Below are 10,490 nucleotides of genomic sequence, written 5' to 3'. Positions count from 1 at the left end.
ACTAAAATTTAATTTGATTAATTTAACAGCTATTAAATTTGGTAAATATACTAAAAAATAAACTACAAAACATAAAACCTAGATCTAAAAATAAATAAAAATAGACTTAAAATATAATAAAACTATCCCCCTGCGGCATGGTGCCGTAGATGCTAGCAGCATTTCCTCGCTGTATCACAAGACTAATAAAGTGACTAATACTAAGACTAATTTTCAATTGTGTTTAAAAGATGGTACAAAAAATCATGACGACAGATCTGGCCTAGTCGGTAGTGACCCTGCCTATGAAACCGATGGTTCTGGGTTCGAATCCCGGTAAGGGCATGTATTTGTGTGATGACGACAGATATTTGTTCCTGAGTTATGGTCGTTTTCTATGTAGATATTTAATTATTTACTGACGGGAGCGTTAACAAATGTCTCTGTTTTGACTCGGACAATCTACTTTCGTATTTCCAGATTTTCTCTACAGGTCGCAATTCTTAAGAGGATACAGGAGCTGTGATTTAAATATTTTAGGTGAATATATCCGTTTCGCTATCGGAAGCGGCTCTTAAAACTCTAAATAGTTTTGAAATTATCGGTGTCGTACTGTTTTGCTTTTTAGGCTAATTGATGTCAGTTTTGAATACCATGCTTCTCTTTGCAGCCTAGTAAATTATGTCATTTTTGCAATTATTATTTGAAGTGCACTAGCGCCTCAAGGAACAAAAATATCAAAAAAGCAAAACAGTACGATACAGATATTAATAATAATAATGTGTTGAAAAAATCATTGCTCTAGCTTCAAAAACCACGGAGGAAACAGTCGAGTACGTTTGTATGGAGAAATGACCACTCCTGTTGCCTCTTAACCGATTCTCGAGAGATTTTGTGAGCAATTTCAATAGGTAGTTAGATAGAATTTTTCTGTCGTTTCGTTTTTTGGAAAATGTTCAATATTGTGAAAATTGGTATGACAATAGGCCAATATCATTGGTACCAATATGCTTCCAAATATAAACCATTAAAAATTTGAAAACATAAGAGATATTCCTTCTATAGCGACATATCATAGGTAGGTACAGTCAAGTGTAAAAATATGGGTGCACACATCTTACTCAAAAATATGTCCCCTAGCATCTTATTCCAGTGTAATAAGAGCGTAGTACCATATTTATGAGACGATTTATTCGATACATATTTTTGCACTTGACTGTACCACATATAAATAACCGTTTTTAGACATTTGTACAAATTAGGTACCTACCATAGGTATATATAAAATGTTTAGTACACATTTTAAAGTATGTATTGCTTTACTGATTTGCAGTGCTGATTTGTGCGCGCTTAGAATCGGACGCGCATAAAATATGCAGCAGCATATTATCGAATAATTTATATTTATTCGCGATCGGCGCGACTTAGGTCGCTGCCCCGTATTTTTCGCAATGGGTTCGAAACAACTCATAGCGAATGAGTTACTGGCGTTCGTACAGAATGCCATAGACACCATGGATGAAGTCAGCATCAGGCAGATCTGCAAATCAAGTTTCAGTGAAGACGATATTTGCAGTGGCAAGGCGCTACTCTTCCAGACGCTCGGCAAAACTGACCAGATGCCATCCCGTCGGAGGGATGGGGGTGTGAAGAGTCTCCAGGACATAATTAAAGTGTTGAAGGAGACCGATCCAGACGACGTGCCTGCCTTCGTTGCGAAGCGGTTGGACCGGTTACCGCCGGTTACCTTCGATCACGTCGACGTCACCAGGCTGCTGAAGGACATAACATTCCTGAAGACAAGTCTGACTGAGATGCAGTCCAAGTTAGAGGTGGCAAATAAAACCATTTGTGAACTTCGTGTCGAGGTGGCGACGCTTCGTGACACTGTTTCGGAATGTAGGTCACACGAGGCCACTGACTTGGGCTCGGGTAGTGATGCGCGTGCAATTATGTGCAATGCTGGGTCAGCAACGAGCGATATGACGCCTGTCCCCGCCGGCCCGCCCCCCGCACCCCGCACGCCGCGTCGTGTCTTGCCGTCAACTGCTCCAGTTGGTGTATCAGCGACTCCACATCGCGATTACGCTGCTGCTGCAAAACTGAGAAAAGCACCTTCAAGGGTGCCTGAACATGTTTCTCGTGATGAGAAGCCACCCCGCGCCGAGAAAGGATTCACACAGGCGTCGAAGGAGAGGAGGCCGCGCAAGGCGCCTCGCAAGAGCCAGTGTGGCACGGCAGAGCCGGATATTGCTTCTGGCCTGAGGGTTGCCACACCGAACACGGCGCTATATGTTTCGCGCCTGCATGTTTCCGCCACGGCAGAAGATGTGGTGGAATATGTCCGCAAGAAGATTCGTTACGAGCTGAAAGTATTCCAGCTGCGATCGCGGCATTACGTGCACTTCAGCTCGTTTGTGGTGCGCGTCCCGCGGCCGCTGCTGGAAACCATCGCGAGCGCAGACTTCTGGCCGAAAGGTGTGATATTTCGGCGGTTTCGTGGGAATCTGCCGAATCCCGCACCAGAACAGGCGGCGCAACCGAAAACTGCGTCGTCAAAATGATATTTATATTTTAAGATTTTTATTATTGTATGTATGTTAGTCTGTAAGGTATGTATATATGGGCCATAGTTGCCTGAAAATAAATGATATTTAATTAATTAATTTAATTTAATTTTACTTTACCTTGACTACTCAGCTATTTTTAAACCTTAATCCAGAAAGTTAGCCGCCGAGTTGTCTTCCGGATGATATACGACCAGAATATTACAAACTGCCGATTAGCCAGCGAACTTCGCTAAATGCGAACTACTTGCTTAAATAGCTTTATGGTTATAAATAATATAAACACTCACGTTATTCAACAACTTTGCAGCTTAACGTAAATAAAAATTGTGGATTAAACGTAAGAGTATTTAGTTAGAACACCTTTATATTTTACTTTTACAAAAGTTAATAAAGTGTGTGTATTGTGTTGTGACCATTTTTTGTCCGTGGTAAAATAAATAAAATATTATAGGACATTATTACACAAATTGACTAAGTCCCACAGTAAGCTCAATAAGGCTTGTGTTGAGGGTACTTAGACAACGATATATATAATATAATAAATAATTATAAATACTTAAATACATAGAAAACACCCATGACTCAGGAACAAATATCCATCCTCATCACACGAATAAATGCCCTTACCAGGATTTGAACCCGGGACCATCGGCTTCATAGGCAGGGTCACTACCCACGAGGCCAGACCGGTCGTCAAGCAAAAAACATTTTTTTTATAAGCTATACAACCAGCTATACTAAAGAGTTAGTAAAGAGTTATTTCCGTACGTAGAGACGTACGGAAATATAGCCATGAACAAAATTTGGCATTCATATCAAAGTGGAATCAAATCAAAATGGAGGCTGACCAATTTTTCCATTTCGCCAATGCTGATGAAAATCCGTGAATTTTGATTTTACCTACGAAATTTTAGCTCGTTCGCTACTTGATTCATCTCGTGGTTCCCAGTTTTATTCACGACTGTGGCAAAGCTATAAGGAATGTTTAATGTATGTACAGCTAGTGATCTGCAAATTTCTCGAACAAGGAAACGCGATCTAGGTGACTATATGTAGGTAAAAAACCGGTCAAGCGCGAGTTCGTTTTACTCGCGCACCGAGGGTTCCGTACAAATTATCTCGTGTAACTATAAAGGCGAAAGACTTGATCAGAAGTACGTATACTAAGTATAATTATGTACAGCGCCATCTAGCGGAAAATTATCTAACTAATTTGCTCGATGTAATGCACGTATGTTGGTTATTCGAGGATAATTCACTCTCATGTAAACCGATTTCTAAAATTGATCTTTTATTTGGAAAAGGTGTCACTAATGTAATCTCTTAAAAATTTCAAGATTAGTAAACACACGTGAAGTTGGTTATGTTACATACCGAATTCGGAAATGTTTTTTCTTATTATAAAAAATGTTACCAAGATAGAGGTCTGATTATATTTTTCCTGTAAAATTTATAGTAATGTTAATATTATGTGTAAAATGTCATATTATTTCAAGGGTATGGTATTTTTTTCATAAATCATTATTTTTTTAACTAAAAGTAAAGAAATAAATAAATGTTTTGGAAGTTACAATTTAAGCTCTTTCAAATGATACCCCACTCGACCTAGTCACTAGACTTTGAATTTTTTCCCGCTCTTCATATTGGGAATTTTCCATAGTTAATAAAAATAAAATATAAAAATAATACTTTAAATGTGTCCGGGTTAGCGTTGTTCAAAAGGATTCCAAATTTCAAATCGATAGCTGAAGAAAAAGAGCTCTCGAGATATTTAGCGATGTGACAGAGACAGACAGACAGACGGACGGACAGAGTCGCACCATAAGGGTCCCTTTTATACCTTTTTGGTACGGAACCCTAAAAATTTATCTAAAGCCCCTCTCATTCAGCGTTCGAATAGTCGTTTCATATTCGATATTTGTAATATAACGTAAAGTTTGCAAAGTCATTATTTACTTTGCTTAGAAGTTTTTGTTCAAGTGTGCACTATAATTTAATTTAGTTCAGCGGGGGAAAGCTGCGACCTTTGAACCGAGTACGATGCAGGGAGGATATGTTAGGATAAGGTGTTTATTTTTATACTACGTCGGTGGCAAACAAGCATACGGCCTGCCTGATGGTAAGCAGTCTCCGTAGCCTATGTACACCTGCAACTCCAGAGGAGTTACATGCGCGTTGCCGACCCTAAACCCGCCCCCCTCGTTGAGCTCTGGCAACCTTACTCACCGGCAGGAACACAACACTATGAGTAGGGTCTAGTGTTATTTGGCTGCTGTTTCCTGTAAGGTGGAGGTACTTCCCCAGTTGGGCTCTGCTCTAGATCTGGAATGACATCCACTGGCTGTGCCCTACCACACAAAGCGAGATGACATTCACAATGCCCATACCTTTCTTTTTTTTTTTAGATTGCGTGTTTTATTTTATGAATTCCAATTAGCTATATGCATGAATTTTTTCGAAAATGTCAATCGATTATTTCCATACAAACGCGAACTATCTTGCGCGAACTGAACATCAAGACCAGATTGTAAACCATCTGTTTACGCAGAATTATGGAGTTTCTGGCCACATAGCCAGGAAAGTAGACCACAACCGTGAACCATCGTTATTTCAATTTCAATATTTTATTCATAAAATATACCTACACTTTACACGTTACTGGCAAGGTTGATGGCAAACGACCAAGAGGTCGCAGTCCAACAAGATGGGCAGATCAGAGCCGTTCCACCCTAGACACCCAACTGCACGTTGCACTACACGAGGCCAAGAGCCGAAACAAATGGCGAGATAACGTCAGAAGAAAGTTGATTCCACTGGGACTTCACGACCCTCAGCAATGAGGATACCGACGCGAGGAGGAGGAGGTCAATCGATTCTACTTCCCGTGAAATTCAAATGTTTCTAATACTCAAACCTGCTGTCTATTGCACCCCAGAAACTTCCAAATTGCCAAAATAAATGTGACTCGCGCACCGCAAGTAAAACTCCACATAAAAAAGCGCGCCGCCTATGACGTCACAACACACAAAGCTGGGCCACAATGTATGCAAAAAATCCTGAAAATAAGTTTCCGTTATTTACGCTGTAAAAATAATTGCGTATATTTATACAGTTGCCTTTTTTTCTCGTTATAACAAGGAATCTAATAAAAGTATTTAACATAAGTACCTACATTAGGGACTTAAAAATTATGTAAAAAATTTTTTTTAAGAAATACAATATGTGGATTTCACATTTTTGGATTACCTACTTAATTTCGTATTATTTAACGTTTTTATTAAACAAATATACAAAAATATTTTTCATTCATGAAGCCATTCATACCTGATAAATTACAAAATAAATTATGTTATATCAATCTTCATGAATTTATATTATGATAATCATTATTATAATTTTCATGAAGATCATAACATTAATTGTTGTAAATGTCAAGTTATTTATTACCTATGCGTCTTTGTAAACTGCTCACACAATACACACACGCAAGAGGGGCTTTAGCTAAACTTTTATACGTACAGGCCAAGTAATAACAAACCGTTATGGTTAATAATATTGTTGGTATGTTAGTTTCTCGGTCAAGGATACCCGGGCCAAAGGGGTATATTTATGTATCATTATCTACAAGTGTCCCTTTTGCCCCTGTGTTCCTCACGCCCCCTGCTAACATAAAAAAAATGATGTCGATGATAATGAACTTTTAAACTTTTTCGCGTTCATCTTGTTAACTATCAACAGATTAAAAAGTAAAAAACATCTACAAGACGATTCAACTCTATAAAAAAACGCTTAAGAAAAGTTAAAAACAGGCGACTTATAGATACTTACACAAATGGGTTTACTTAATAGTAACTTTATTTTCTCCAGTACCTGTGACGAGTTTAAATAGTAAAGAAACACAGAGTAAGTTGTCTCGGAAATAAACTACGAAGATAACGAGATGATCGCACCTTAGAGCATTTAACAACCAGAGTCGCCTTAAAGAGCTTACCTCTGTCGAAAACCTCGCCGAATGAAATCAGAAATCGCATTTTGGTTGGTCATTTTTATTGTATGGACTGACGTTTATCTGTCATGGCTATTAAATACATTACGTACAAATAGCCATGCATTTGACGTGCCCCTTCCCCCGCAAAATCGGCAGACTATTTTGTACAGGAAATTACAGACAAGGCGTCTCCAGTTGTTAAATGCTCTAAGGATCGCGCCGAACTTCCTTATGGCAAGTTTAAAGTGGACTGAGACAGCTGATGTAGGGTTGTCACATGCTGCCTTTAATTTTTTGTGACTTCCTTTTATTAAAATTAAACTAATTCTACGGATTCCACTCACGTGCCGTCGTGAACGCTGCTCGCACTGTTAGTGGTTGAGAAAGGAGACCTAGGCTCTCCGAAACATGTCGCGCGAAAACACGTGACGTGAGTGTAATCCGGAGAAATAGTTTGATGTTAGTATGTCTCACGACAATTTAAATAGGGAATATTACGCGAATCTCTACGTAGGGGGCGCCACTACCACAATCAATCACAATCTGAGCGTCTACCGCGAAACAAGAAAATCGAAATTTCGTTATCTAACCTCTCTATCACTCTTGCATATTCGAGCGATGAAAAGGCAGATAACTCAATTTCGATTTTCGCGTTTCCCGGTAGGCCCTTTGTAAATAAACCGCTTTGATGCATCAATGTCATATTTTATTATCTGTGACTGTGTTTACCTTTTTATTGACTGCCAAGTACTCAATAAATGAGTTCATGGAATTGACATTTTGATTCAGAAATTGTTTTATTCTTATTGTTTTTTATTGACATTGTTTTCTTTATCATACAGATGATCCTTATTGGGAGATACTATTTCATTGTTGTTTATATTGTTGTATGTTAACGATTCTTATTGAGAGATATTATTTGTGTTCTTTTATTAATTCATCGTTTTTATTTTTATTGTTCTCGTATTTTCGTAAGTTTTGACATTGTACATTTATATTTTGGATTTTGTAAGTATTTACCTACTTACTGTTATTTTAATTGTATTGAAAATCCTTATTGGAGCTATAATTTTATTTCATTAGTATTGTTATTATTTTCATTTTTATTTTATTTTGGCGATCATGACAGAAATTCTTATATTTTTGACATCAATGCAAATTTATTATGTAATTGTCTTTCATGAAATAAATAAAATGGCCTAGCCAAAATGACAACCATTGATAGAAAACTCTAATCGAAAATTGAATGATGTATGGAAATTTAAGTCACGTGACTTTTCGAAGCATCTATCATTACGATACATTTTTCTTTTAATTTGGCGTTATCATCCTGACTAGCCCTCTAGTTACATCAGCACAATTCCTGTACGTTAGCAACCCTAACTAAACGGAGACATGTCTCAAAGGAGACAATTTAATCTCCCCGGCCGCATGGTCCAGTAATCGCGCTAGTTTTTAAACGTTCACAATTTCTTTGTCATCCGTCTCAAAATTAAATCGTTTTAAAGTTAAAGTCTCCTTAAGAAGGTTAATTAACGTAGCCGGATGATTAATACTCCAGGTACGCTTATGTAACTATTATGACTGCTAATTAATGACACAAAGTTTTAATTGAAACTAGGATTCGTTAGAGACTGTTCAAATAGATTTATAAAGTTACTGTCACGCTTCGTTCTTGGCAAGCGACAAACATTGTTAAGTCTAGCAATTAAGGAAAGACTACCTGACTACCTACCTACCTGGTCTACTACCTTACCTACCTACCTAGTCTACTACCTACCTACCTATCTTAAACCAAATACCACAGACTTCGCCGGTTCGGCCACCTACTTAGAATGGAAGAGGATCGGGCTGGCCTCTTGGCGTACTTGGGAAGCCCTACTAGGGGCCGCCCGGTGGGTTGACCCCGATACTGCTGGGGAGACAGCGTTGAAGCGGACCTGTGGCAGCTCCAAGCCGATAATTGGCAGGAAGCGGCGCAGGATCGAGAAATGTGGCAAGCTCCTGTTTCGGAGGCCAAGACTCTCTTTGAGTCGCTGAGTAACTAATAAGTTAGTTAATTTACGTAACTAGGTAAAAGGAGGTGGACTAATCTACCTTTAAAATACTTGAAAATTTTATATTCTATAGGTCAACAAAGATTCTAATATAAAAATAAATACTTAGTACCTACTTCCAGCGTGGATCTGCCTTTTCTTCCTATATCTATAGCTTAGACGGTGTCCGCTGTCAGGTAATGTGCTTGTTTATCATGATAAGGATTCAAAAACCCGTTTTAACTACCGGTCTGGCCTAGTCGGTAGTGCCTATGAAACCGATGGTCCTGGGTTCGAATCAGATCGAACAGATATTTGTTCCTGTGTCATGGGTATTGTCTATGTATTTAACTATTTGACCTAGGTATATACGTATATCGTTGTCTGAGTATCCACAACACAAGCCTTCTTGGTGAATTTGTGCAAAGCTAGTGGCTTTGATGGTTTGTGTAAGGCGACTATGCGGGAAAGCCGCCTAGCCGTGTGAACGATTTTGTACGTCGCCATAAAAATTCTGCTGTCACTACGGTATTCGATAAAATCCCGTAGGTATACGGTATACGGGAAAAAGTAATGCTGTGTGAATCTAGCCTAAGGCTGTCCTGTGTTTAAAGAGAAATAAATATAAAAACTTATGTAACCAATACTAAAAGTACCTGCCGTTTCCCCAAGATTTACAAAGTCGCGGTCGCTTGCAGACGCCGGAGTTATTTATAGCTCTCTAGGTTAATAGCAACCCCGTGCAGCTGATCTAGAACCGAAGTGGTATTCTGATTTTACAATTTGGTATTGTAATGATAAGTGCGGGTGAGACGGCTTATTATACGACTAGTAGTGCATTCCACGGGTTCCGTACAAACCTGTAGGTATATAAGTAAAAATTCACCCATCACGACAATCGAGACATATCAATTATTAAAAATATTTTTATTATATGATGTAACTAAAAATTTACAGTTTTCGCAATTTTTCCTTTATTTTGTGCTATAAGACGTTGCTTCGTACCAAATTTCAAGATTCTGAGTTCACGGGATGTACCTACCCTGTAGGTTTTGAATCCCTTACGAGTGTCGAAAACTTGCAGAAATTTGCGGCATAAATGGCTGTATCTTTTGATTGCGTTGGCTTAGAAGTTTGATTTTTCACAGCTCCAAGGGACAGTAGACCTGAGTAGGTATTTGATAGAAATTTCAGCTTGATACCTCCACGCGTTCCTGAGAAAAAGGGTCTTGACAGACAGACAGACGGACGGACGGACAACAAAGTGATTAAAACAAGAAATATTACTTTGCTAATCCGCGAGAAAATAACGTGTTAGTCAATCAGTGCTAACCCGTTATACTTACTTGCGTATTTTTACATGCAATTAATGTTCCCACCCTCCCACCGCAAAAATAAATACGCAAATAAATATAACAACCCACCACCAAAAGTACAAAACTCGACACGTGTTTCGCCTCTCTACAAGGCATCCTCAGGAGATGCTGGAGATGTTGACGGTCTGACACCCGACAACTGACAAACAGACACAGACAGAGACAGCTTCACAAACATGCGAAGAGAACAAATTGCAAATTGCCAAACGTGAACTATGCGGTGTTGAAGAGTTCTATTCTGTTCATCATCAGCAGTTCCGTTTCATCAAATGTCACTTCTACAAATGTAATGGCTTGATTTGATGATGAAAATACTAAGATCACTATATATATGCCTTTAACATTTGAGGAGTTCCCTCGATGCCTCATGGACCCCATCGTCAGAACTGAGTTTTGAGAAAAACGGGACTAATATATATATATAGATAGATTCAAACAAAAAAATAATTTTCAAAATCGGTTCAGAAATGACGGAGTTATGAAGTAACAAACATTTACAAAAAAAAAAAAAAACATACCGAATTGATAATGATAACCTCCT

The 10,490-nt window shown here is 38.5% G+C and overlaps 1 protein-coding gene across 1 annotated transcript; it reads left to right on the top strand.

Annotated features, from left to right (window-relative positions):
* The first annotated feature begins 1,430 nt into the window (after window positions 1-1,430).
* On the top strand, window positions 1,431-2,782 carry LOC133519523 (uncharacterized). Its single transcript, XM_061853529.1, has 2 exons — window positions 1,431-2,351; window positions 2,702-2,782. Exons 1-2 carry the CDS (start codon window positions 1,431-1,433, stop codon window positions 2,780-2,782), a joined length of 1,002 nt encoding a protein of 333 aa, XP_061709513.1.
* Window positions 2,783-10,490: the final 7,708 nt, after the last annotated feature.

Source organism: Cydia pomonella, chromosome 7 (genome assembly GCF_033807575.1).
Source record: "Cydia pomonella isolate Wapato2018A chromosome 7, ilCydPomo1, whole genome shotgun sequence".
In the NCBI taxonomy this organism is placed as follows: domain Eukaryota; kingdom Metazoa; phylum Arthropoda; class Insecta; order Lepidoptera; family Tortricidae; genus Cydia; species Cydia pomonella.
This window is presented reverse-complemented; position numbering and strand designations above follow the sequence as displayed.

Bases quoted from the DNA above. Each gene is read 5' to 3' on its own strand.
- LOC133519523 (XM_061853529.1), top strand. From the start codon at position 1,431: ATGGGTTCGAAACAACTCATAGCGAATGAGTTACTGGCGTTCGTACAG. The intron at 2,352-2,701 runs GTATTCCAGCTG...ACCTTAATCCAG, and splicing joins AGATTCGTTACGAGCTGAAA to AAAGTTAGCCGCCGAGTTGT.